Source organism: Lacerta agilis, chromosome 5, assembly GCF_009819535.1.
Source record: "Lacerta agilis isolate rLacAgi1 chromosome 5, rLacAgi1.pri, whole genome shotgun sequence".
Classification (NCBI taxonomy): Eukaryota; Metazoa; Chordata; class Lepidosauria; order Squamata; family Lacertidae; genus Lacerta; species Lacerta agilis.
In genome coordinates, this window is record NC_046316.1 from 18,110,049 (window position 1) to 18,137,693 (window position 27,645).

A 27,645-nucleotide genomic window follows, 5' to 3' on the forward strand; every position below is an offset into this window, starting at 1 on the left:
TATAGCCGGGAATATCTGTTTGATAAAATAATTAGATTTGGACAATAAACAGACATAGTCTGGACCGAAAAAGATTGAGGAAAAAACCTGCAGAACTGTACAATCCCTGGTGTTTAAGCTTGGACTACAAAGAGATTCTCAACATGATGATTTACAGAGGAGACTGGTACATTCTTTGTTTTCTTCTTGATATCTACAGTTGTTTTCTATGCCAAGCCTCATTAAGGAACCAATAGGTTTTTTTTGGAAAGTACAGATGGACTTCTATTTAAAATTAAGTATTTAACTGCGCAGCTTTTCTTAGACTTGAAAGACTTGATAAGGACAAAAGAAGAAGCAAGATGGCGATTGTAGATGACGCAGCACCGAATAATAAGAATGCCTCCCTTCTTTGAGAGAAGTGGGAAATACTCATTGGCTGACTTTATAATGATTTGAGATAATAATTTTGGACAACACATAGCACAGCTGTTTGCAGAATTTCTTCATTATGAGTGAGAGAGAAGGCTTAATGGATGTCTAGCAGCTCCTGCTCTAGGGCCCGGAGGGGGGGGACTGCGTGGTCTCCAGAAAAGCTGATCGATTGCCCAATGATTTATATTTGTGGAATACAGTTCATTTATATTGCAATATTGCAGACAGTTTGCCTAAGAAACAAGGTGGAAATTATTTTGTCAATAAATCTTAAGGCTTGGATAACAGCCCTGATGCTGCGTCATTAAATTTCAAAGGATAGATTCGGACTTCAGAGGACAGATTTGGACTACAGCTTCAACTGGAAGAATGGAATGGAGTCAGGAAAAAGTGAGCAGGCAAACAGACAGTGGAATATATACAAATAAAACTGTGCATGATGGATGAAAGGATTTATGATTTCTGACATGATTGAGAATCGCACACCCAGGGACGGAGAACTATGAACTACAAAGTGTCAAGATCAGAATGTGGAAAATTTGAGAATAACAACAAAGCAGGAAGAAGATATCAGAGACGCTTCAAGGTCCAGACTATGGGGAGCCCCAGAGAAATTAATAATTAATAATTTGATTGTGATTTGGCTGTTTTTTATTTTAGTTTATTGTTTTTAATTGGATTATTATGATTTGATGGATATGTTAATTGGCTGTTTTCTATTGGAAAATTAATAAAGTGTTAAAAAAAGAAATGGAATAGGACAGAATTACAAATGAACACCTGTGAACCTGACAGAGAGTGATCCACTCATTCCGATGCTGAACTGCTCTGACAATTAACACAAAGCTTTTTGGATGGTGTATACTGACTGTTGAATTTTGCCAAGGAAGCTTTTGTCAGAAAGAAAAAAAGAAAGACTTTGACCAGAATAATCATTTGAGAATTTTGCCCTTTTCTGTTACCTTGAATCATTATCAGTAAACGTCCACCTCTTAAAACAAACAAGTTGTTTGATTTACATCATTCTCACTGACGTTGGGGAAAATATATGTGAGAAGCTAGGAAACCTCCCGTTATGGGGGATAGTTCTATCAGCAGCTACCAGCTATGATAGTTAAATGGAACCTCCAAGTCCAGCAGCAATATATGCATATGAATGCCGAGTAGTGGGAAAAAAGAACAGAGTGGAAACTCTTTCCACAATGTCTTATGTTGCCTATGCAAAAAGCCACACAAAAAAGTATTTCACCAAGGGCAACACAATACACAGAGTAGTGATATGATAGCAAAATGCAATATTTCTTTGCATTTTGTTATTATATCACTACTCTGTGCATTGTGTTGCCTATGGCAGATATTTTGGCCAGTTTATGGGTTAAAATAGCTGCACTTAGCAGTTTTCTTTTGCTGAAAATGGAGCAGAGGTTTGTAGGTCACATTCATGTTATACATGTAGAGCACATAGCTTTATGCAAGAATCCTGGGAACTGTAGTTTGTTAAGGGTGCTGGGAATTGCATCTCTGTAAGGGTAAACTACAGCTCCCAGGATTCTTTGGGGGAATCCATGTGCTTTGGATTTATGATGTGGATTTGACCGTAGATGGAAGTTGAATTATAACCGAGACTTGCAACAAAATGTTGTATTCTAAGAGAAATGTTCCTATTCAGGGTACCGGTTACTAGCTAGCCAGATAAGTCCTCCTCTGGGGTAGTATAAAGTGTAAGGGGCTCCAAAACAGGAGATCCATTTGCTTCTCATCCCCAACTTTCTGCAGCTACTGAGCATGCCTAGTATTCACCAGGCTGTTTTTTGATGGTTCTTTTAGGTTTTCTTTTGAAAAGCCTTTTTTATACTACTCGGTTCTCTCGAGTATGACGATACCTTCCTTAGAGGCACTGGAATTGTTCCAGTCTAAATGCTACGATGCAGTTAAGGTGTTACTCCACCTAAGACGGGCATAGAGGAATCCGATACAAGTTGGCCAAGGATGTGACTCTCAGCCGATGAAGATCTGAAGTCAGAGAGCTAATGTTAAGGTCATGTAGCCTTTTGAATTAATGGTTCTCTTGATGTTCCAGAGAGACTGCCTTCCCTTAGCATCCTGCTTGACCTTTGGCTCTAATCCAGCAGGACTCTTACATTCTGATGATCCAAGAAAATTAGTTACCTTTCCTAAAAAGCAAGGGGGGGGGAAGAGCAGATGTCTTACAAAACTATTTTGATGATATCTGAATAATTCAAAGAAGCCTGAGCATCTTGTTAGACTATTAACATCTCCATGGCCTTTTGGTGGCCTGAGTTCAGCTGGTTGGCAGTTTCGTTATGCATTTAGCTGTTTCAAATGGGATTTTAACAGAATTTTACCATCGTCTATTATGCTTTAAAATCTATTATTACACATCTTGGACCTTAGAGGTTGGACGGGGCTATGATTAGTTGCATATAAATTATTGTAATAGAAACCCCGAGGAGCTAACAATAGTATTTCACGGAGAGCAGGAAAATGCCAGTAAACAGCAAAAGGTCACCATTTGCTTAAAAAGCAATCTCATCTCTATCTTTCCCACCACAGAATGGAAAACACACCGATGGCAGGAGGGTTAACGCAGCGTGCTTGAACTGCCAAGGCCAGACTTTGGCTTAATTAATATTAATTAGCTGCCTTGCAAGTTTTGCTCTTCCATTCCTTTCTGCAAGTTTGAAAGGGGGAAAAAACAAAACGCTTTTTAATCCATTAGTGCTGAATCACCATGTCTGTTGGCAGTAAGTAAACATGACCCTAGACAGAGCCAGGTGTGTGCTCCAGCGACCAGGGAGAGTAAGCAGCGCTAGAGATAATGTGTAAATGTGTGTTGCCTTTTATCGGAAGGGATCAGTTCCCATAAGGCGCTGGAATGACATAGATATCACCGGTGTAGTTGTTACTTTTAACCATGACATCATAGATTTAAAAATAAACCCCGAGGCACAAATCCCCAGCACTACATCAAGGGGAACACACCACCGTGGGAATGAGAAGCAAGAAACCTGGGACACCGTGCCATAATCGGATCACTTTTGTAAAATACTGAACTGTTTCCAGGTATTTAAGTGGCAGCTGTCAGGAGTTATCCTCTCTCCCCTTTTTGGGAGCCTTTTAATACCATCCAAGTGGCTCATCCTTGTTTGTACGCCTTTGCCCTGCCAATCTCCTGTTCCATCTCCCCCCCCCGTTGGACACCTGTTGATAGGTGACACAAGCTATTATTGTGGCGATTAACGGAAAGCGATCGGAGCATGAAAGAGAACCCAATCCCTCTCAGGAAGGGCCAGCACTTTCATTTCAAGTTGTTTTTGAGGAAGTGCTAAAGGCGTTAAGTTGGCTGGCCTGGGCAGGGTATTTTTCCTTCGGTTTTGAATTTTGTCTTTTCCACCTGGCAACCGTACACGCGTTGCTTTATTGACCGGCTTGCCATGCTGCAGCAAATTTTGCGGGATATGTACATCGATCCGGAGCTACTGGCCGAACTGAACGAAGAACAGAAGCATGTCCTCTTCTACAAGATGAGGGAAGAGCAGGTCAGGAGATGGAGGGAGAGAGAGGAAGGCACCCAGGAGGGAGACTCGGCTGTGCTGCAAAGGACAGTGAGACTCAAGCAGAGTAAGATTTGACAGCTTTTCTGATCACCCGTCATTTCTGTGGGGAGTTGAATGCCTCAGTGTCTGTGTATTCCTCATATTGTCTGCTCTGGCAGTTGCCCTGTGAAGGAAATCCCAAGAAGATGGAAACTGAGACCTAACCCAGGCAACTGCCGGGTGTATTGGTCTTGAACCTAGGCGGTCCAAGTTCAGGCCTAGAACTCTGCTCAATAAGTCACAATGGCTCCAGTGCAGAATACGTTAGTTGCACTTCAGTCGCATTGAAATGAAAGGGGATTAAGTCAGCTCTGAAAATTTTCTCCTCTATGGATTAAGCACAACTCTTTGTTTCTCTTTATGTGTGGGGATTTGTGCCTTTCGACTTGCACACCTAATCCATAGACTCATTGTTTCTGTATAATGCTCAACAGTGTTGAAAACTAGCAGACAAGAAATATAGGGCCTACTGGCACCACCAGTCCCCCTACTGGGGTGTGAATGGGCTAGAGTGGGGTGGTGAGCAATACCCTCCCTCTCCAAATTGCCCTCTGAATGCCTCACGAGGACAGGATTATACATTAATTCAGGCATAGGCAAACTCGGCCCTCCAGATGTTTTGGGACTACAACTCCCATCACCCTTAGCTAACAGGACCAGTGGTCAGAGATGATGGGAATTGTAGTCTCAAAACATATGGAGGGCCGAGTTTGCCTATGCCTGCATTAATTCATGGCACACCCTCCAAGTTTCCCTATTTTCCAGGGACAGTCCTGGATTTACAGAATCCGTCCCAGTTTCTGATGTGATCCTGAATGTCCCACTTTTCCTTAGGGCACCCCTATTTTCATTGGAGAAATGTTGGGCAGTATGGATTTATTCGGCCCCCGAGTCAAGGAGATAAGTAACTATACAAGTTTTTGAAGACATCTGAGGGCAGCCCTGTATAGGGAAGTTTTTTTTAATTTTTTAAAAAATGCTTTTATATAAGTTGGAAGCCTCCCAGAGTAGCTGGGGCAACCCAGTCAGATGAGTAGCGTATAAATAATAAAATTATTATTATGGAATAGGACATCTCTATTTTCATTGGAGAAATGTTGTAGGGTATGTAATGGTGGCTGGGGAAACCCACCCAGATGGGCAGGGTATAAATAGTAGTAGTAGTAGTAGTAGTAGTAATAATAATAATAATAATAATAATAATAATAATAATTTTATTATTATTATTTTATTTATATAGTTTTTTCCTGTAAACAAAGCAAAGACTATGAAATAATTGTGTGCTATAGTCATCTAGGGCCAGAAACATAGACACACGTCAGTCAGAGGTCTTTTGCGGGCACAGCATACGAATTGAAGTGCCCAAGACTTTATTATCTCTGATTCGCTTGTCTAATTCCCACTGTTTTTAAACATGGTGTGAAGGGTATCTCATCGGGAGACCTTCAAGAGCATTCTTGCATTCTTGCAGTTCCCTCCCATGTGCAAATAAAAGCCTGTTCAGTTTGATTGATCTGTCGTTTGCTGGGAGTAGGGGGGTTCAGAATGCAGCTCGGCTCTGTGCGCCAAAACAACATTAAGAGGATGAAGATTGTCTTGCACAGAAGATGAACATAATGCACGCTAACACCAAAAAATGTAACTGCAACATTTTTATATAGTAATTTGTCACAGTGTTGACAGCTGCATTTCCATATATAAATTATACATTAAACCTATTCTGCTTTTTAGTGCACAGAATTGTTTTCCGGGTAATTAATTTTCTGGTTTACAAAGAATGATGAAAAAGAGGAGAAAACGACCACAGGAAACTTTATACTGTCTTTCTATCTCTGCATGCATGCGCCTCACCTATGCTCAATGTTTTATGACACTTTGCTCCTTCCAAATGACTTGCCCGTGTCTTTAGCTGCAATTTTTGTGTGTGGGGTGTGTGTGTGTGTGTGTGTGTGTGTGTGTGGCGGAATTGGGGCAGAGTGACTGGCGAAAGTTGTTTCCATCCTTCATAAAAGAGAAGGACAATGTTTTTCACCTTAAATGGGAACAAAGGCAGCCTGATCAATTCTGAACTGAGTTGGAGTACAATGGAGACCAAGGTTATGCCAGTAGGGGAAGCTGAAAAAACTTACATGGGTGACTTTGAATTGGCACTACAGCTTGCATGGTGAGAAGGAGTCTCACAGCCCTGTGTTCCACAGAAAGCCCTATGCCAGACAGTGTGCTATAGTGGTTAGAGTGCTTTGATTCAGATTGGGGAGACCCTGGCTCAAAGCCACACTCAGCTGTGTAACTCTCACTTGGTGACTAAGTTACCTTTGTTGTGAGGGTGAAAAGGGAGCTGGAGAGAACTATCTGCACCCCTCAAGCATGAGCTGTGGAAATATAAAGATAATTAAAAATATCTCAAATTACCTAGAGTTTCAGGCATGTCACAGGGCTGGTGCACATTTTTCCATGTTTTCTGGCCGCAGCTTACTTGCATGTTTGAGCTTAAACACCCCAGACAAAACTTTGGCCTCATGCACATTCCCGTTTGCCCCATGCCTAGAAAGCACGGGTTCAAATGGCGTTGCTGATTCCCTCTGGAAAACCCGCTCCTTGGCACTAAATCAGAACAAGCGTCAAGCCGCAGAAAACCTGATTGCCATTTGTTCCGATTCAGTGCTAAAGATCCGGTTTCCACAATAAAGCAGCAAGGCAAACGGAGGTGTGGCTAAGCCCTTTGATTCTCACTTGCCTCCTAGGGCTTCTATATGTCTAGAGTCATACAATCCTAGAATTGTAGAGTTGGAAGGGACTGCAAGGGTCATCTAGTCCATCCCCTTGCAATGCACAAATCTTATTGCCCAACGTGGGGCTTTAACCCACAACCCTGAGATTAAGTCTCAGGCTCTGCCGATGGAGCTATCCACCACCTGACATCCAGATTTCAGCCCACTTCAGAAACACGTACTTGCCTTGCTCCCGGTCTTGGAACCCTGGGAGCTGTGATCTGTGACAGTGCTAGGGATCTCTAATAAGGCTGAGAATGAGTTTTTGTCCCAGGTGGTCTTCCATAGCTTTCTTTTTTAAAGCATCATTCGGTGCTTCTTTAGCGAGAATGAGGACCCACAATGCTTAGTTGGATATATATCTCCAACGGAGTGTGCCAGGGATTGCAACCCTAGCCTGTACATTATACCATGTGAATCTGAAATTTTTAATTGCATATATTCTCTCTCCCTTGCTCTCTGAAAGGAGGATTCTTACTTCAAATGGAGAAGCAATACTTTACTGCAAAATTTCACTAGAAAGATCATTCCATAGAAGGATGCAAGTCTCTCTATGCCCTAAGATATGTGGTGTTTCTTCAGCACATACCTCTCATCTCAGATCATAAGCTTGAGAAATACATATTTAGCCATTTTCTATTTTAAGCCTTTTTATGCATACATTTTCATTTCAGTGTGAATTAAATCAACTATACTTAGCCCCACACCTGAAATTACATGATGTCAAGTTGTGGGGCAGGTGAACATGGCTTGGCAAAAATGTCCTCAAAGGGCAAAATAGGACCAATTTGTCTGGTGGCCAGAGGTTCATACCTTCACTAGGTTAATCCAGAGGCTTAATCTTGCCTGTCAATCACAGGGGCTGAAGCTCACACCCACGATTCCCTTCTGTGTTTGTAGAAGGGTCTGAGACCTGCGTACCCTCAGTCCCAGCCTTGAACCCGGAGGTTCTCCGTTCAAGCCCCAAAGTCATTCATAATAGGTTACCTTAGTAGGGTTGCTAGGTAGGCACTTGTGTAGAAACAGAATTTTTCTGCCTAATGCTGGGCTCCCTTGTTGAGCATAAATCTGGCTTCTTTTACTTAAGAGCTAAACGATTAAACAAGACTTGTAGTAACAGATGTGCCTTAGCTTGGGCTCCTGCCTCCATCAGCTCTTTGCATAGCTGTCAGGATAGTTTTAGTTGTTATGAATGGGAGCTTGGTTTCATTCATAACAGCAAAACCAAGTTCCACAGATTCTAAATAAACCGGAAAACCACCCCTGCCCTTTCTTTGCTCCACACTGGATACACTTAAAAAGTGTGCGTTAATGTCCGCAGACTGGTTAAACCATACAGAAATGGAGTAGGAAATCTCTTGAGTACCTTGGGCTCAAGAAAGCTTAAAATTATTTCCTTTCTGTTTCTCTTTCTCCCAGCGCACAGTTAAGTGTATCTTGGCGCACAATATGGGAGTTACTCTTCGACATGATCTTGCAAAGCTGTATCACTTTTCCATTTACTCAGAGTAGGAGGCTAGAATAGCTCTCTGCTTCCAAGGACCTCCACTTCAGGCCACCCACCAAAGGGGAATTGTCCATTACCCCTCCCTGGGGGCCTCCCTGACAAAAATGAGAAGAACAAGTTCGGCAGGTGTCTATACCCTGTGATCAAAGGTTGCTGAGAGAAAAAGTAGGATCAATAGGGCCATCTCATTTTCCCTTAGTGATTGCTAAGTGAAGATCATTGATCAAAGCCACAGGTGCAGCCTCTGTGCTGTTCCCAGCATGCAGTCCGAACTAGCAGCACCTGCTTCTCAGCCACATACCTACCATACATAGAATCATAGAGTTGGAAGGGACCCTGAGGATCATCTAGTCCAGGCACGTCCAACAGGTATATCGTGATCTACCGGTAGATCACTGGACGTCTGTGGTAGATCACTGGAAGATCACTGGCTCCCCCAAAGAAGCTCAACAACTTTGGCTCCCCTAAAAAAAAGCTCAATTATTTGTCCTGCGCCCCCCCAAAACAGGGATTTCCTTCTCCCTAAAAAAACCCCCAACAACTTTGACCTGAACCCCCCAAAAGGGGGTATATCACTGCCAGTTTTTAACTCTGTAAGTAGATCACAGTCTCTTGGGAGTTGGCCACCCCTGATCTAGTCCAACCCCCTGCAATGCAGGAATATGCAGCTGTCCCGTACGGGAATCGAACCTGCAACCTTGGTGTTATCAGCACCATGCTCTAACCAACTGGGACATGAAACAACTACTCGAAAATCACTGAGCGTGAGCCTTTCACTAAGGTTCCTTATATGCCATTTGATTGTTACTGACTTGGGGGCTTGTCCTAAAATAGCAAAATCCAGATAACAGCCTGAATATGCCATTTATTAACCACCCACGTCTTTTGTCAACAAAGCATTTGTGTTAATCAATTATGGATAATGCCTTCCTTCATCAATTATAGAATGACAAATCTGCAGGGGTTTTTTCCGTCTTTAAAAAAAAAATCTGACCCCGAATGGTGATAAGACTCCCTTCCAGGATGATCAAAGCACCTTTACTGATGAGGGGAAAAAACCTGCTGTTCTGGAAAATTCAACAGCATCTGGCTCTGTCCCTTTTGATTATGTGGAAGGTGGAGCCTGTCTAAGAGAACATCTTTCAACCAGACAACTTTTCCACTATGGTCATGGTGGCACCATTTTCAAACAATGTTTCCATTGAAATATTTTGCCTTAGGAACCACTTATAATTCTGGAATAAGTTGTGGCGTTTGTCTCTTCTGCCTATCAGCTTGTAAGTGACAATCTGCACAGAGAATTGACCACTACTGAAAAGTGAAGAAATATTCAATTAAATAAATAAATAGAAAGCTCCACGGCTAAGTGGATATGTCATGTCTCTCCAGGCAAAGTACAGTGTCCAGTTTAGTATAGTATATAATTTTAGTGGGAACCAATGGTGGATTTTTTTTGTCTGTCTGATTTTGTGTGTGTTGTTGTTTGTAGTATGCCAGGAGAATCCAATTAGAAAAAATTACCACGTACTTTTAAAGCAGCCTAATTAGTAATAGAAGGAAATGGGTCATTTCACCCTCATTTGAAATCTGCTGTGATGCTAATATTCTACTTGACAGTGCTATCTTCTCCCAAGCCTCTTATCTGTTTTTATATATAAAGCTTGTTGGCCTCTTCTCCACAAAATGCCCAAACTGTTGCACAATAAAACAAATAATTTAAACAGCGTATCTGTTAAAGACAAGCATAACTTAAAACTAGCAAGAGTTTATAACCTGCAGCCATAAAAACACCTATATAAAACCATCCTCAACTCAGCCTTCCAGCAATTTTATTATAAAAGGCTGTCCAATAATGATAACGATAAGAATAAACAAAATGCAACAACTTGCTGGAGAAGTAAGCACATGGATAAGGAGGCATATTTCATGTGGCTGGCTGTTCCACAAGACCCCTTTAAAAAAAAAATCACAGTGCGCCCAAATGCATACTTGCCCTGAAAGATCACTGCCCTGAAAAAAGGCTTTTTGGGGGGGGCACAATCTTGTGTGAGCCACATGATTCACATGCAGCCCTGAAAAATGGCATCCTGGTTTTGGGCCGCTTCGTATTGGAAATTTTGGGAGTTGAAGCACTGCAGCACTATGACCACTAGGTCCAACCCATGGAGATGATCCAGTCTTGATGGTATCAAAAGCCAAATAGAAGGAAGAAAAAGCCACTGGACCATACTCCCTGAAAATCCCTTAGGGCAACCAAGGCTGCTTCTGTCTCCGAACCAGGCCTGAATCCAGTCTGAAATATGCCCATGTGATTTGTTTCATCCAATAACTCATGCAGCAAAGCAGCTCTCCCCTTCTTGAGCATACCCCTTCGCAAAGTTTTGGTTCCTTTTCCTGACCATTCTCAGTGGGTGATCACTTGGAGAGCTGCCCACTTGAAAAGGCAGTGAGAGCTCTTGTTCACCTGGGACTCCTGATCAAGGCTGTTTCATTTCCCTTCCTCCCAGGGGCTGTGACTCTTGCACCTTGTCAAGAGGGCAAGTCTTTGAGGGAGACCAGAAGGGTTCTCATCCTGCAGTCAGCCCAGGAGGAGCAGCTGTCAGGAGATAGGAATGGTAGTTGCAGCATGAAGACACAGCAGTGGAAAGAATGCAGACAGAGCATTGGCCGTGACCTTGTTAACATCCTTAAGGGACCCCTGACCATCAGGTCCAGTCGTGTCCGACTCTGGGGTTGCGGCGCTCATCTCGCTCTATAGGCTGAGGGAGCCAGCGTTTGTCCACAGACAGCTTCCGGGTCATGTGGCCAGCACGACAAAGCCGCTTCTGGCGAACCAGAACAGCGCACAGAAACGCCGTTTACCTTCCCGCTGGAGCGGTCCCTATTTATCTACTTGCACTTCGACGTGCTTTCGAACTGCTAGGTGGGAAGGAGCTGGGACCAAGCAATGGGAGCTCACCCCATGGTAGGGATTCGAACCGTCGACCTTCTGATCAGCAAGCCCTAGACTCTGTGGTTTAACCCACAGCACCACCTGGGTCCCTATTAACACCCTTAAACTGGGTGTCAAATGTGTGGGAGGGTGTTTGGAGGAAGTTGCTAACCTGCCCACCTGCTACACTTTGAGCTTTACTGAACCCAACATTCAGCATCCCCTGGCAGCAAAACAGATAAGGTGCTGAACTCTACTTCCACCCATAGAGCTTTGGTTGTGCGTCAGCTGAGAATGTGTGGTGCTGTTTCAGCATAAGAGTGTGACACAGTTGTGGAAGGGGTTAGGTGTTCTCTTTGGCATTGCCTTTTTTCTTTAGTGAGTGGGATTTGGTTTCCCGCCTCCATCTGGTGTGGGTATTAGCTTTCTTAGCAGCATTTGCCTCCCTCTATGGCGCTGTGGGTTAAACCACAGAGCCTAGGGCTTGTCGATCAGCAGGTTGGTGGTTCGAATCCCCGTGACGGGGTGTACTCCTGTTGCTCAGTCCCTGCTCCTGCCCACCTAGCAGTTTGAAAGCACATCAAAGTGCAAGTAGATAAATAGGTACCGCTCCGGCAGAAAGGTAAACGGCGTTTCCGTGCGCTGCTCTGGGTTCGCCAGAAGAGGCTTAGTCATGCTGGCCACATGACCTGGAAGCTGTACGCCGGCTCCTCGGCCTGTAAAGCGAGATGAACGCCGCAACCCCAGAGTCATCCGCGACTGGACTTAATGGTCAGGGGTCCCTTTACCTATATCTTCTGTATATCTATAGGTAGCTCTTTCGATAGCATTTAGTTCCTGCACCCTTCATTTGGTGTAAGTTAGCTTTCCCTCTGTTTCATTGTTGTTCCCAATTGCCTCCCTAGTTCTTTATCCTGTCTGCCATCTTGTTGCTTCCTCTCCTCATGATTGCCTTTTAAACTCACAAAACACCCCTCTCTGTTTCTTTCCTGTTGCTTCCCATCGGCCAATGAAATCCAAGCCAACGCTTGCAAAATCAAGACGCATTTAAACACAATGGCTTTTTCCGGATGGAGTGGAGCTGGTCAACTACACTAAATAGCAGTCTAAAGCAGTGATGACTATCCCACGGCTTGACTTCTGTAAGAACTGCATACCCTCCAACATTTCTCCAATGAAAATAGGGACATCGCATTCCACAAACACCATTTATACCCTGCCCATCTGGTTGGCTTGCCCCAGCCACTCTGGGTGACTTCTAACATACATAAAAACATAATAACACATTAAACATTTTTTTAAAAAAAAATCCTTTACATGGCTGCCTTCAGATGTCTTCCAAAAGTTGTGTACAGTGGAGCCTCTGGATATGAACTTAATTCGTTCCGGGGGTTCTTACGTACCCTGAAAAGTCCGTAACATGAGGGCCACTTCTGCGCATGCGTGTGCGGCGTGTATACTTCCGGGTTTGCCACGTTCACAACCCGAAAGTTACGTTACCTGAAGGCAACGTAACCCAAGAGTCCACTGTAGTTACTTTTCTCCTTGGCTTGGGAGATAAGTAACTACTAACTTGACATGAGTCAACAGTGTGATGCAGCAGCTAAAAAAGCCAATGCAATTCTGGGCTGCATCAATAGGAGTATAGCGTCTAGATCAAGGTAGGTAATAGTACCACTATATTCTGCTCTGGTCAGACCTCACCTGGAATACTGTGTTCAGTTCTGGGCACCACAGTTCAAGAAGGATACTGACAAGCTGGAACGTGTCCAGAAGAGGGCAACCAAAATGGTCAAAGGCCTGGAAACAATGCCTTATGAGGAACGGCTTAGGGAGCTGGGTATGTTTAGCCTGGAGAAGAGAAGGTTAAGGGGTGATATGATAGCCATGTTCAAATATATCAAAGGATGTCATATAGAGGAGGGTGAAAGGTTGTTTTCTGCTGCTCCAGAGAAGCGGACACGGGGCAATGGATTCATACTACAAGAAAGAAGATTCCACCTAAACATTAGGAAGAACTTCCTGACAGTGAGAGCTGTTCGGCAGTGGAATTTGCTACCAAGGAGTGTGGTGGAGTCTCCTTCTTTGGAGGTCTTTAAGCAGAGGCTTGACAGCCATCTGGCAGGAATGCTTTGATGGTGTTTCCTGCTTGGCAGGGGGTTGGACTGGATGGCCCTTGTGGTCTCTTCCAACTCTATGATTCTATGATTCTAACTCCATACCCTCCAATGTTTTCCCAGTAAAAACAGGAAAATCCTAAGGAAAAGCAGGACATTCCAGGATCAAATCAGAAACCAGGGCAGCTTCTTTAAATCCAGGACTGTCCCCGGAAAATAGGGACACTTGGAGGGTCTGCAACTGTTGTTGTTGTTTTAAATGCTTGGAGCAAGTTTTTGAGTGGTGGTGGTGGTGGTAGAAAGCAAAATTACATTATTAGGCTGGGTATTTTCTTAATGTTTCTGTGCTATCTATTAAAACAGAGCACCAAGAAGTTAATGCAGGCATATGGTTATCATTCTGTGCCTGCATTAATTTGGAGTTAATGACATTGATTCGACTTTGTAAATCAGTGAGGCCAACACACTGTAGTGCCATTTCATACATTGTTTTGGAACCTATTGCCAAACATGCTGATGGCATGCATGTCTATTACCCGCAATATTTGCTGGGAAATGCTTGTAAGCAGGACCTGGGTCCTTAATGGGGCACTGCTTGCAGGGAGTTTGCCAGAAAAGGCCATGATTTATACATGTGCGAGCTGAGCCATTCATCAATAATGCTGTGTGTACTTTGTACTCAGAAACAGGTTCCCCAACAGGGAAAATAAAAATGAATTGGCCCTAAGATATGCCTTTTAAAATACAAGTCACCTAGCAACCCCAACTCCCAAAGTTCCAGAGGCTCTAATTGGATGATTTTGCAAGTATTCATAAATGATTCCTATTGAAAGAATTTTATTTTTTACAGGCTTTAATGAACTAGAGGCTGAGCAAGAGTTATCAGCCAGTTTTATAAGAACAGGAAAGGCATTTTGAATCACGAGCGAAAACTGACTGAATTTTCAGCAAGGACGAATGAGAATATATGACTTCTCACTAGTATAACTGGGATGGATACAACCTGGACAAGGTTCAAAATTGGCAACAAATATTACACCATCAACACTGGAGTAAAATAATGGTCAGTCGTGCAATGTTTTCAGGATGGAAAGACAGATATCAGTATGGTTGGTGAGGGTAGCAGACCAGATGGAATGGCACCATTGCAACTTCTGATTGACTCTATACCTGGACCTTAAAACTATAAATTGTGTCCTGCTACTGAAAAAAGAAACTACAGGTGGTGATGAGAACATCAGACGTGCAGCACTGGAAGCCTCAACTAACAGATTTTGTGCCTCCACAGAGGAAATACCTCATCTTTAACAGTGGATGGTATGGTGGAGCTAACCCGCTCACCTGATCTCTGTCTGGCTGAGTTACTGCAGCACACTGGGATGGGGAGGGACACAGTGGTGAGGTTGGCATGGTGCAAGTTCACGAGCAGATCCAATCTGGTGCTGCCGCCAGTGTGTTTGCACCACACTGACCTGCCTGCTATGCTCTTTCCCCTCCCTTTCCCAGTACGATGCAGCAACTGAAGGAGTATACCTGAAGGACCGTCTCCACCCCCATCGTTCATCCTGCACACTGAGGTCTAGTGCCGAGGGCCTTCTGGTGGTTCCCTCACTGCGAGAAGTGAGGTTACAGGGCCTTTTTAGTAGTGGTGCCCGTCCTGTGGAATGCCCTCCCATCAGATGTCAAGGAAATAAACAACTATCTGACTTTTTGAAGACATCTGAAGGCAGCCCTGTTTAGGGAGGTTTTTAATGTTTGAAGTTTTATTCTGTTTTTTAATGTTCTGTTGAAAGCCACCCAAAGTGGCTGGGGAAACCCAGCCAGATGGGCAGGGTAGAAATAAATTTTTTATTATTATTATTGTTATTATTATTATTATTATTATTATTATTATTATTATTATTATTATTATTCAGCTGATCAAAGGTCACGTGAGCAGCATAGCCTTACCATGCTAGTTGCAGCTGCTCAGCAGTGAGAATGTGTCATCTCAGCAGCAACACTCATGAACTTGGTTTATGGTAGAGGGCATATAAGTGGCTATCAGGGGCACTGCTGCTTCCCATAGCAGCAAGGAGGATGAAGGCTTGTTTCACAGCACTCAGATAAGGAGCGACTATTTTTGCCTATGGCGTCTCGGCTTGAGCTTAATGGAGAGTGAGATTTTTTAAAATTCAAAGCTGCCCATCAATTATTTGCATTTTTGGCAACCGAAAACGGAGAACAGCACATACAATTCTTAACAATACTGTATGTACCAGTGCATCTGGGAAGCGTAGGGGAAGATAATAAATAAGCTACAGTGAGAAAACAGAGGCATGGAAACAAGACAAAGCTAGTGTGGTTATCAGTGGCCTAAGCAGGTATCATGAATATTACTTTTGAATATTACTATTGAGTCATCATGAGAATATCCTACATCTAAACCCAGAAATGTGGGCAAAGAGCTCAAATATGCTCTAGTCATGTCCTCCAATGCGGCTATTATAAGGGCATTATTAGCCCATTGATTATGAAACTGAATAGTATTTATGCTGCAGATTTGACGAATCCATATCAGAACATGTGACAATTCATCAACAGTGAGCATTGATGAAAAATGTAAGCGTTAGTTAATTTCATTGCCCATCCCCTGTGCTAAACCATTCAGTACATTAGGATGCACTAGGCTTCAAAATACGTGGTGGGAGGGAGGGAGGGAGAGAAAACAAGCCTTCAAAAGCTTGTCTCAGAAACTACAAAGAAGAATGATTAGGTCTATGGTGGATCACTGAATGCTGATGGAGCATATTTGAAATGTGCAAAACAGCTGCAGCAGAATACAGCAGAAAGGAAACAAATAAGTATGAAATCTTTTAAGCAGCAAGGATGAGAACAAAACTTTCTAAATGTAAGGTCAGGTGATTTTTTGTGTGTTTCAAATAACATGTCCTGAGCCCTGGGGATGCATGACCTAAGGGATCAATAAACAAGCAGTTCAAATAAACATACAATAGCCAAATAACGCTTTGACTTCAGGAAAGTGATGAAAATGCATTATTTTTAACAGATGACACGTGTCCCACATCTCTGCAATTGCATGTCTCAAGCTTCGCTCCTGAATTCCTTTGGTAGCTAAGGAGGAGGAGGAAAGTACTAAGCTTTTATTTGAGGAACTTACGATCTTTCTCTTAGGAGGACCCCGACTGCTTCTTCCCTCAAAGGGCTCTAAACAGGGACAGGACTGGTTCCTCTTGCTTTAGCAGGGGATAGCCCAGGGTCTTTGTGACATCAGCAGCTATTGCACAAATCTCCACCTTCGGTTCAAATGTAAATTGCATGCCTCATAAAGCATAGTAGTTTAGAGATGGGATAAATTGTTCTGAGAGAGAGAGAGAGCAGGGGAGATTGGTTCAATGGCAGCTGATGTCACAAAGTCAGCTCTTTTCTTCCAGCATGGCTACAGAGGTGGACTACAGTTGAACAGTATGAGGAGGAGGCAAAGGAACCAGGAAAAGCTGGGCCAAAGCCAGCTGGAAAGGGATGTAGCCAGGTGTGATGAATCAGGTCATAGTTAGGGGCTGTTTAGAGACCCATGGAGTTTTAAGGGTTAATGGAATCCCCAGTTAGAGTGACAGACACCCTTAGGAGGCGGGACATTCCACTGTTTAAAAGGAGGGAGCAGCCGTTAGGGTTGGTTGGTTGATGGGTGTGTGAGGGGGTTGGAGAGTGGTGACTGAAGAAGGAGGGTGTGGGGCGAGGTTAGGTTTAGGTTAGGTTAGGAACGTTAAAGATGTGTTTGTGTTTATGTTGATGAAACGAAGAATATACACTGATAACAAACTAAGCTTATGAACCTATACTGAAACCGCCATGCTTTGTACTAAATAAAGATCTCTTGTTTTTGAGCCAAGTCGTCGTTCTTTTGGTCCAGCAGGTTATATAAGCTCTTGAGGAGGGGAAGTCAGGAAAAGGGCAAAACTATTCTGAAAGGAGATAGTTTGTGTCTTAGAGTTCCCTCAGGAGGGGCTAGCGGGCGAAAAACCTGGGACTGCCACAGAGTTGCTAAAAGGGCTTAGTCAACTGGTATAGCCAACCACTTGATGGTACTTTCAAACATCCAATGGGTCTCCAGTTAAGAACCTTGGTTGCCATGGCAGCCAAAATAGAATCCTGTGCTTCTGAATGAGAGTCCAGGATGGGGAGAGCCATAGCTGTGGATGAACTGCAAAATGCTAATACACGCACCACACAAGACAAAATGGTAGAAATCTGGACTGTGCCACAGCAGGTGTTTGTCTTATGTTTTTTTAAATTCTTCCCCATATTAACCAACCCTCCACATGAAACAAACTTAGGAAGACAAGTTTAGTGCAGTCCATTTTCTGTTATACTAGTTTACTGCATCTAGGGAGCTTTAGTTTTGAGGAACATGTGATAGAAACAAAGGGATTAAACAGGAAATTGTAGTCAGCAGCAAGCAGGGTTTGGAAGTACCTTAATGTTGCTAAGGTTCCAAGGCAATGATCCACTAAAACGATAATTTAATTAGCAATTAATCTGCCACACAACAGAGTGACTGAAGTACCTGAATATTTCGTTTGGCTGAGTGCTGCAACCCTTGTCTAACTAATGGTATTTCTCTGAGATTTGATATCCAATTGGGTTTGCAATGGACTTTCCACACAAAAATGAATCAATTTCAAAAGGCTGTGGAGATGGCGAACAATGGGGAATTGTCAAGGATGCCATAATTGCTAAAAACAATGATAAATGAGCCTGCATGCAATGAGCTGATTCTAGCAATATCCCATCAACTGCAGCCCCAGTTATTTTAAATGGCTTTTAATTAGTAGCATGAATGCAAATGACTTGGGGCCTCAAATGAGAGATGTAGATCTTTCTGTACCTGCCTGACTTCTGCTGGGGCTGGAGAAGATTTTCTTAATATGTTCTTAGGTTTGTTAAAAATGGGTGAATATAATATGGGTGTGTGGCATCTTAATTCCGGTAGCCATTATTGATGGATCCCCAAAACTGTATTACAGGTTATCACAGGGAATCTTGGAGCCAGGTTCTTAGGTGCCAAGGGACTCTGAAGCATAGCTGTCAACTTTTCCCTTTTTTAAAAAGGGAAATTCCCTTATTCCGAATAGGATTCCTCGCAAGAAAAGGGAAAAGTTGACAGCTATGCTCTGAAGGTTTAGCCAGACTTGCCATTGCTCCATTGAGGAAACCCACTCTTTACCACTGAATTGGAGCAAAACATTGATTGGGTTTTCTCAGGATTGATGCTTGCTCCAATTTATAGTTAAAGACTGTGTTTTCTGGGGGAAAGCAGCAGGGCAAGGTCAAAACTGCTCTTACCCATGCTAGAAAGTGTGGGACAAGGCGAAAACTACTCTGACACCTGCTTTTTTTTCAAGGACAAGGGCAATTATGGATGAGCCCTCAGATTGCTGATCAGTCAAGCAGACCCGATGGGGGTTGGGTGTCCGGGATTTGGGATGGAAAAAGTTGGCACGTAAGCTGATCTTCCCTCACAAAAGGAAGGGGGAGAGCAACATGTCAGTGGCTCGGAAGGGAAACTCTCAGATCCCTTCCACTCCAAAAGCTCTCTTCCCTATCCCCTTTCTGTAACCGATGGATAGAAGTGAGTAGATGGTGATAATGAAAACTCTGAGAAAGTGTGAAAAGTACCTCCAGCTAATCACAGGGTCCCGTAAGTGGGGATGCTAACTTTGTGTGTGTGTGTGTGTGTGTGTGTGTTTTGGGGGTAGCACTCTCCATGAATGCTGCTGCAGGCAAGCATCATTGCCATGAAATTGTTTTCTATTTAGTTCATAGTTTTGCAGGTCAGAGGGTCTTCTTCATAAAATTCTTACTGCCTGTTGTATTGTGGAAGGTTCTTCCTCTGCTTCTCCCCCCCCCTTAATGTTCTGAAACTTCTTTTTTCTTTTAGTTTTGTTGGCCTTTTGCGAGCATGAGGCTCGGAACAGTCACTCCCAGACCATGGCATATATTAGACTGGCAGTGCAGTTCATTGGAGACTAATGATTCTTATAGGCCAGAGTCCTAAGCTCCGTATTGCTCTCTAAGGCCTTGTTTCCCGAGTTCATTGCTGTGAAGTTCAGCCAGAAGTGGTTTCTATTTATCTGTCATGGAAGGCACTGGAAAAGGACAAGCAAATATTATGGTTCTAGGGCTAGCGCTGCTTGTGTTTACGAGCAATAGTGAGTATACATTTTCAATGTTATATTAGTCACAGCCTCCTGCCTCCTGGAAGGCTGCCATGGTAAGTCACTGGCACTGCATAAAGAGAATGTGCTGTGTACTTACCACACGGATGCAGCCTAGAATGATATGTGCTGAGGATGTAATCCGAAAAATTCTTAGGGATGCTGGTTTCCTTAGCACACGTGAAGCCAAAGGGCCAGAGATGCGTGAACTCTCCAAAATAGAAGAGAAGAAGAGTTTGGATTTGATATCCCGCTTTATCACTACCCGAAGGAGTCTCAAAGCGGCTCACATTCTCCTTTCCCTTCCTCCCCCACAACAAACACTCTGTGAGGTGAGTTGGGCTGAGAGACTTCAAAGAAGTGTGACTAGCCCAAGGTCACCCAGCAGCTGCATGTGGAGGAGCGGAGACGCGAACCCGGTTCCCCAGATTACGCGTCTACCACTCTTAACCACTACACCACATTGGCTCTCTCAGATGGACTTGATAACTATCTGTCCTGCCCCCAGTGCTCCAAATATCAGGGGAAATAGGATATTTTTTAGTCAATCGGAGGGTACCAGGCTGCCTCCATATGACCTATTTATTGAGATTTATCTTAACTTGTTTTTAGAGAGATTCCTAGCCTGGATTTCATTATTCAGGGAACAGTGACACTCTGGGTGGAAAAGAAACGTTCCTGCTTATAAAAGTGATGCCCGTTCTTGGATCTAAGGCAAAGGAAGAAAACAGTTTCTGCTTCTGCTCTTGAGTTTGTGTTTGCTGCAGTGCTACGTTCTCAGTTAGAAAGACCTCTATTTAAGTCCGGATGCGCATGCTCTGCACAGAAGAGTGCACTGCAGAAGGCCAGCAGTCACATGCATACAAGTGGGCAAGGGCAGATCTGCTATGAAACTAATGAAGCTCAGACTCTCCACATGTCCATATTTTCCAGGGACAGTCCTGAATTTACAGAAAGCTGTCCCAAAGTTTGAGAGGTGCGGTGATCTGTCATGGAAGAATCCCAAGAGGATAACAGTGGTTACCCTGACTTAGTTGCTGGTTGCAAAGGGGCCCCCATGACAGTTCAAGCTTCAAGGCCCCCAGAATGTAGGTCTGCCACTGCATGTGGCTGAGAAACATCCAACTCTGCCAGTCTAAACGTATTTCTCATGTAGGAAGCCAACGGAATTAAGTGTTTACGGCAGGGGTCAGCAACCTTTTTCAGCCATGGGCCGGTCCACCGTCCCTCAGACCATTTTGAAAAAAATAAATAAATGAACGAATTCCTATGCCCCACAAATAACCCAGAGATGCATTTTAAATAAAAGCACACATTCTACTCATGTAAAAACACCAGGCAGGCCCCACAAATAACCCAGAGATGCATTTTAAATAAAATACATTCTACTCATGTAAATACACGCTGATTCCTGGACCGCGGGCCAGATTGAGAAGGCAATTGGGCTGCATCCAGCCCCTGGGCCTTAGGTTGCCTACCCCTGGTTTACAGCATGGCAGAGGCTTTCAACCTTTTTGGGTCCATGGCTCCCTTGACCAACTACATCCTTTCTGTGGCACCCTTGTGGGGCTCAGGAACCCAGTTATGTCACCCCTTGCCTGCAGAGACGGTAGTCTCTCACCGCTTTTCAAACACCCTCCCTTGTGGGAGGCTCCCTCAGCCTCCTCTCCCCTCTTCTTGGGAGTCCTCTGGGCAGCCACTGCTGGCACCCCTGGTCTCTGAGCTGCTCCCCTGCCCCAAAGAGAGGTGCCTTCACACACTGCTCCACAGGGGCCTAGGAAGGACCCCTCTGGCCAGCCCCAGACACACCATTCACCTGGGGAGCCTGTAGCCAGGGTTGCTGCAACAAACACCTGTGCAAGCCTTTGGTAGGCAGAGATGCAAGAGGGCATCAGAGGATGGAGGGAAGGTAAGAGGGACAGAGGCCAGTGTTGCCTGCGGCACCCCAGACGATCATTCAAGGCACCTCTGCGTGCCATGGCACACTGGTTGAAAACCACTGGTTTGTTGATAGTTGCTGTACACTCATCTGCTATAGTAACGGGGAATGGAGAAACTATAAACCTTGCTTAGCCAGAAGCAGTGTTTTACATAGTGTCCATTAACACAAGAGAATGAACTGCGATTTGAAGTGTTGCCTCTTACCATCCATCATTCACATCACAGTAGTGAATAATGAGAATAAAATGTCCACAAACTCTTATTTGATAGGAGCCTTGCTGTTGATGTGTGCCGATGCAAAACAGCCATTTTCCAGAGGTACATCAGGATAAATTTACCTCAGCATTTGTTCATAAAACAAGTCAAGTGCAGCTCACGAAAGTCTGTTTTATTTATTATTTTAAACAATTTATATACTGCTTACTTACCATAGCCTCTACTGTGTTGCTGAATTCAGGATCCTAAGAGAACACGACCAAGCATTAAAGTTCACCTTACTTTAAATGTAAATGTCCCGTGTTTCAGATTCCTTCCGTCTTTTATTGGTGTGCATGTTGCAGGAATATATGAAAGTACCTCAATCTGCTCCATCAGATTTTTTTTATTATTATTTTAAATTATTGGAATCTATGCCAACTGGGACCAAAGGGTGGGTTATAAATGTTTCCATTTAAAAAAGTACAGTAATATCTTGGGTTAAGAACTTAATTCGTTCCGGAGGTCCGTTCTTAACCTGAAACTGTTCTTAACCTGAGGCACCACTTTAGCTAATGCCCCCCCCCCCGCTGCTGCCGCGCCGCCACTGCACAATTTCTGTTCTCATCCTGAAGCAAAGTTCTTAACCCGAGGTACTATTTCTGGGTTAGCGGAGTCTGTAACCTGAAGCATCTGAACATGAAGCATCTGTAACCCAAGGTACCACATAACTTCATTAGGCCCAATATATACCTAGCAGAAATGTAAGTTGTTGATTCATCATAATGTTGGACACTGTCTTCCAAATGTGCTAGATTTGCAAAATCATATGCCTTGCACTCCTTCAAAATTTTGTTTCATGAAAAGCAGCATTTGAACACACTCCAACATTTATGTGGGTGAAAATGTATTAGGTTGCTAATTTTTTCTAGAAAAAGAGGTGCCACAACGCACCAGACACCCCCCCTTGTTCTCTTTTAATGGCAATGGCGCCCACCTGAGACGTGCCATAACCAAGTTCCGGCAAGTTCTGGCTGAAAAAAAGCCCTAGTTGTAGGGTATATGAAATAATGCTTCCGTATTGCCTGTGTACAATCATACGCTTCAGAAACCTTTTCCAGTTTGAGAAGTGTTGTTATGCCTCCTCTCTTCATGGCTGATGGAATATTCCTGGGATTACTTTAATTATTCTAGGTCTAAATACAACATTCTCGCACAAATAAATGCACCTGAATTCATTCGTTTGATGAGAAAGGTTAAAACATTTTTTGATTTTTTGCTCGTTGTATTCATAAATCAGTTGGTTCTAATATATCTAAAACCACTCACAAGCTATTCTTCAGGATACAGGTTTGCTGTTATGACATACTGTTTCCTGTATATGAAAACATTATACTCCATGTCTGTGTGGAGTTTTAAAATTGGTTTCCACAAAAAAGTGCACTGTTATCACTGTCTTTGCCCTATTGTTCCTGCCTTTAGGGAGACACATAAACAACTTTGTTTATACTTTGCTGACTTGTGAATTTCTCCCAATTTTTTGATGTTATATTTATACTGCTTCTGCTTCTTGTCGCTTTACTGTGTGAACCCCTCTACTTGGTTCCTGGTAGGGGTGTGTGTGAACTTCATTTACTTCCTGAATTATGAGGCAGATAGGAGCGATATGGACAAGGTTTCCACATGCCTGAGTTGGAGCGCGCTGTTTAACAAGATTTTTTGAGCCAGATAAGGGGCTCCCTAAAGCCCCAAGTTACTCTGTGAAGTCAGGTGCCCACCCCACCCCCACCCCAGCATTTTCAAAGCTATCACTGTGTTAAAATAAAATAAAATACAGTAAAAGCAAAATGAAGCTGATAAGCAAAACATCCTGAATTTAAGTGGTGGAAAGATGCAGGGAATCTTTTGTCTAGGTTCTAGGTAAAGGTAAAGGGATCCCTGACCATTAGGTCCAGTCGTGTCCGACTCTGGGGTTGCGGCACTCATCTCATGTTACTGGCTGAGGGAGCCGGAGTACAGCTTCTGGGTCATGTGGCCAGCATGACTAAGCCGCTTCTGGCAAACCAGAGCAGTGCACGGAAACGCCGTTTACCTTCCCGCCGGAGCGGTACCTATTTATCTACTTGCACTTTGACGTGCTTTCAAACTGCTAGGTGGGCAGGAGCAGGGACTGAGCAACAGGAGCTCACCCCGTCGCGGGGATTTAAACCACCGACCTTCTGATCAGCAAGCCCAAGGCTCTGTGGTTTAACCCACAGCGCCACAGTTAATTATCCCATGGCACTCAAAACACGGTAATTTGTGGGAGAGGTGTTGAGCAAAATATTAAAAGGTGTTTGTTTTTCACACTGATCTATTCTGTTTTTTCCTACCACCACCCTTTCCCTTGTGAAGGTCAATGGGCAGATGTCTCTCTCCCTGGGAGAAGAGGCTATATCCCCAAAAAATTCCAGGGGGAGGGCAGAAGCCCACAGTACCAACAAACTTTGTGGCAACAGGGTCTTTTTCTGGGTGCCTGGCAGGTGGGTAATACTTTCCCCACTTCAGAATTTCTTTGGGATCTATACTAATTACTTCGGTATCCTGGTCACCCTATGATTTCTATTGTAACCCCTCCCCCTCAAAAAATGTATGTCCTCGAAGAAGAATCACTGCACTTATAATTCTGAAATTTGGCAGGCTCCATCCTTTCAACAGGGCTGATCATGCATCCATTTCTGGCGGAAAACAAGATACAGGTATCAAAAATAATAACAATTAAAGAACAAAATTCAAAGGTTTCTGGCTTTGAAACTCTGGAATGTGTCTGCCCATGATTTGGCAGGCTTAATCCACTCTGGAGGGGCTTGTATGCCTGCAATTTTCATTCACTTCTGTGAAAAAGTGTGTGGGGGTGTGTGTGTGTGTGGGGAGAGTTTTAGTCGTTTTTTTTTATTCCCCACACCTAAAGATTGTTTTCTGTCTATCTGCTTTGGGACTTTTATCATTTTTCTCTCGCTTGACATAAACTGAACAGCTTTTTTCTTTCTTTTCACTGCCTTTTTTGTATATGTATGGAAACATCCCTTCGTGTTAATTATATTAACTTTTTGATTTGGTAGCTTTTCTGTTTCTTCAAAGTAGGAGCTGCTATCAACTACCCCCCCCCCCACCGACTGGCCACCCTGCTTTTTATGATATTTCTGTTTAATTTTTCCAGAGTCTGATTTTTCTTTTTTTCATTCAGTTCTGACTATTCAGTGGCTGCTGTAGTGACATTTTCACTTCATAGGGCTGTAACTTTTAACCTTGCTGTTTCCATCAAAATAGAACTTGTGCCACACTTATCTAGGAAAGTGTGCCATCACACATGTGCAGTGCCATTGTCTCACGCTCTCTAAATAAAATAAAATCAATTAATTTCTGCACATAGCTGGACAAGGAAACAGTTTCCATGTAAGAGGCCTAAGTATGTTTTTCAGACAAGATTGACTCCATAATGTTAATGACCACAGCTGTGGAAACTTCTGGGATCCTTTGAGGTTTATATTGAAAATCTATATTCATATCACATGATTCTTGCTCAGGAACTCAAAACGTAATTTTAACTTCTAACACAATTATGTCTGATAGGTTTGGTGTGTCTTGTTCTTCCTGGGTAGCCTTGTTGTAACAGACTATGGGAAAGGTTATGGGTAGCCTCCTTCACACAGTTCTGCATTTACAGAAAGATTTCACACTTCAAAAGGTTATATTTTTGACCTCTGGTGATGTATTGTGATGTCATCTTGAGTGATCAACAGTCAGCATTATGAAGTCAGCAGTGAACTGCTTTGTTGCACAAAACCAAGTGCGATAGCAGGAAAAGGAAGTTTACAGTGGTACCTCGCAAGACCAATGCCTCGCGCAACGAAAAACTCGCTAGACGAAAGGGTTTTGCGGTTTTTTAGGTGACTCGCAAGACGAATTTTTCTATGGTCGTGCTCCGCAAGACGAAAACGTTTTGTGCTCCCCCCCCTGCACAATGCATTCCTATGGGAAACCGCGCTTCACAAGACGAAATTTTCACAATACAAAACGACTCGCGGAACAAATTAATTTTGTCTTGCAAGGCACCACTGTATATGGGAGCAGGGAAAAGCAAGGAGGTGAGTAAAACAAACTGGTGAAGCTGATTGGAGTCTGCCGCTTTCTTCCTTTTCTTTTCTTTTTACCAAAAGAGAAGTGATGGCTCAGAAATTGAGGCCTGCATCTTAGCTCCCAGGAGGTTAGTTCCTGGTCCTGATGTTCACTCAGAGTGTTGCCACAAATAAGCACAGGGTTGGTGCAACATATTAAGGTTGGCTTCACTTCTGTGAAACAGCTCATGTGCTTAGGTCCATGATTTGTATTTTGATCCTTGTGCCGACAGTGTGTTATTGACTCTGAGAACATCATTCCCTTGTCACAAAGCCTTTTGTTGTGTGTTTTGATGGCTGTTGCAGGTAATGACAAACGAGTGCAGTGGCTCTGCGGGACTGATGGCGAGGTCTGGGTCTGGATTATGGGAGAAGCTCCTGGAGACAAGCCTTATGAGCAGCTTACAGAGGAACTTATTGCAGAAAGAGCCAGGCAACAAGCCCAGAAGGAAGCAGAAGAATTATGGTGAGCATTTTGCAAAAACCAAAGTTACTCATGTCTGTGGTGTTGGATAAAGAGGCTCACATTTCTAGAACACTGTTTCCTCAAAGTATAGGACAATGCTTTCATTTCAAAACTGTTTTCAGTTTTTAATCTAAAATATCAAGTATATCCATCTTTGCTTGGGTCAGATGTGACATTAGTGCTAAACAAAAACAAAAAACAAAAACCCAACCAACAAACAAAGCCACAAAACCTAATCAATTTGCATTTAAGTTTTTAAAATGCTTAAGAATATTATGTCTCTTGCTTCAATCAGGAATCCTTTCCAGTTTTTCCCCCATGATCTTTGATACCCACAAAGACCTCTATATGGATGAAGAGCTTGTAAACACATGGACCTCTGTGTTTCCATTGTTGTTGGGAAACATCTGAATCCATGGAGTTTTAGTTTTCAGTTCTGAGGTTCGTCTCTCAGTAGGGTGGTTGCTTGAAAGGATGCCAATAATTACCAGTCTCGGTGAGATCTTACTGTGAATCACAGTCTGAGATCCTGCCCCAACTCCCATGACACCACAGGCAACCTATTGGGAGTGAAATGTTATTCTTGGTTGGCAGGTATAGAGGGGAGGAGGGAATTGTAAACAGCCTGCAAAAGCTTATGTCTGAGTTGGGGAATCGCTAGCTTGCAGGCCAAATTTGGATCACTAGGTCTTCCCATTGGGCCCATAGCAGATGTCATATGTGGGGCAGGCAGAGGTGTGGCTGGATCCTGCAGCTGGAAAGCAGGACTAAACTCCCTGCACATCAGTTCATGAGTGTGTAATTCAATCTTGCTTGGTCATTATCTCTGTCCATCCTTCAGGCAAGCTTTGACAGGTGGGTGGGGAGGTAAAGATCTGTACCACCAAGTAAGTGTTTCCTAATCTCTCGTATACCCCAAAAGAAACCTTTGAGCTTTTAAGGAATCACAATCCTCTTTGCTGTTTTTACTTTTTTTTTCACTTGCCCACCTGCTCCCCTTTTTAAAGGAAGCAAAAAGAAGCGGAAATCACAAAGAAGTTTCGAGACGCTATGGCGAAGGAGAAAGCTCGAATAGTGGCAGAGAAGTGGAAGATAGAGACAGAAGATCGCAAAGCAGCCAAAATGATGGAGGAGAAAATCCAGGAGGAATTAAAGGTTTGTTGACTCCCTTAACTTATATGTTTGCATTCTGCCATTGATCTTCCTGGGATGGCAAGACTCCCTTGGAATATCGTGGCACTTTCACTCATGGTTCTCTTTGAGATGATATGTACAAATGGAGTTGGCCCTTGGGATCTGTGGTAGCTGAA

At 43.4% G+C, this 27,645-nt stretch overlaps 1 protein-coding gene across 2 annotated transcripts in view; it reads left to right on the plus strand.

The window, feature by feature from the left end:
* Window positions 1-3,279: 3,279 nt before the first annotated feature.
* Window positions 3,280-27,645, plus strand: part of SH2D4B (SH2 domain containing 4B) — a 76,593-nt gene continuing 52,227 nt past the window's right edge. Inside the window, exons 1-3 of one of the 2 annotated variants that reach the window (XM_033148774.1) lie at window positions 3,280-4,056; window positions 26,176-26,335; window positions 27,343-27,490. In XM_033148774.1, coding sequence (XP_033004665.1) covers window positions 3,870-4,056; window positions 26,176-26,335; window positions 27,343-27,490 — 495 coding nt within the window. In that variant the 5' untranslated portion in view covers window positions 3,280-3,869. The remainder of the gene's footprint in view (window positions 4,057-26,175; window positions 26,336-27,342; window positions 27,491-27,645) is intronic. The other variant, XM_033148773.1, reaches the window with a different exon arrangement.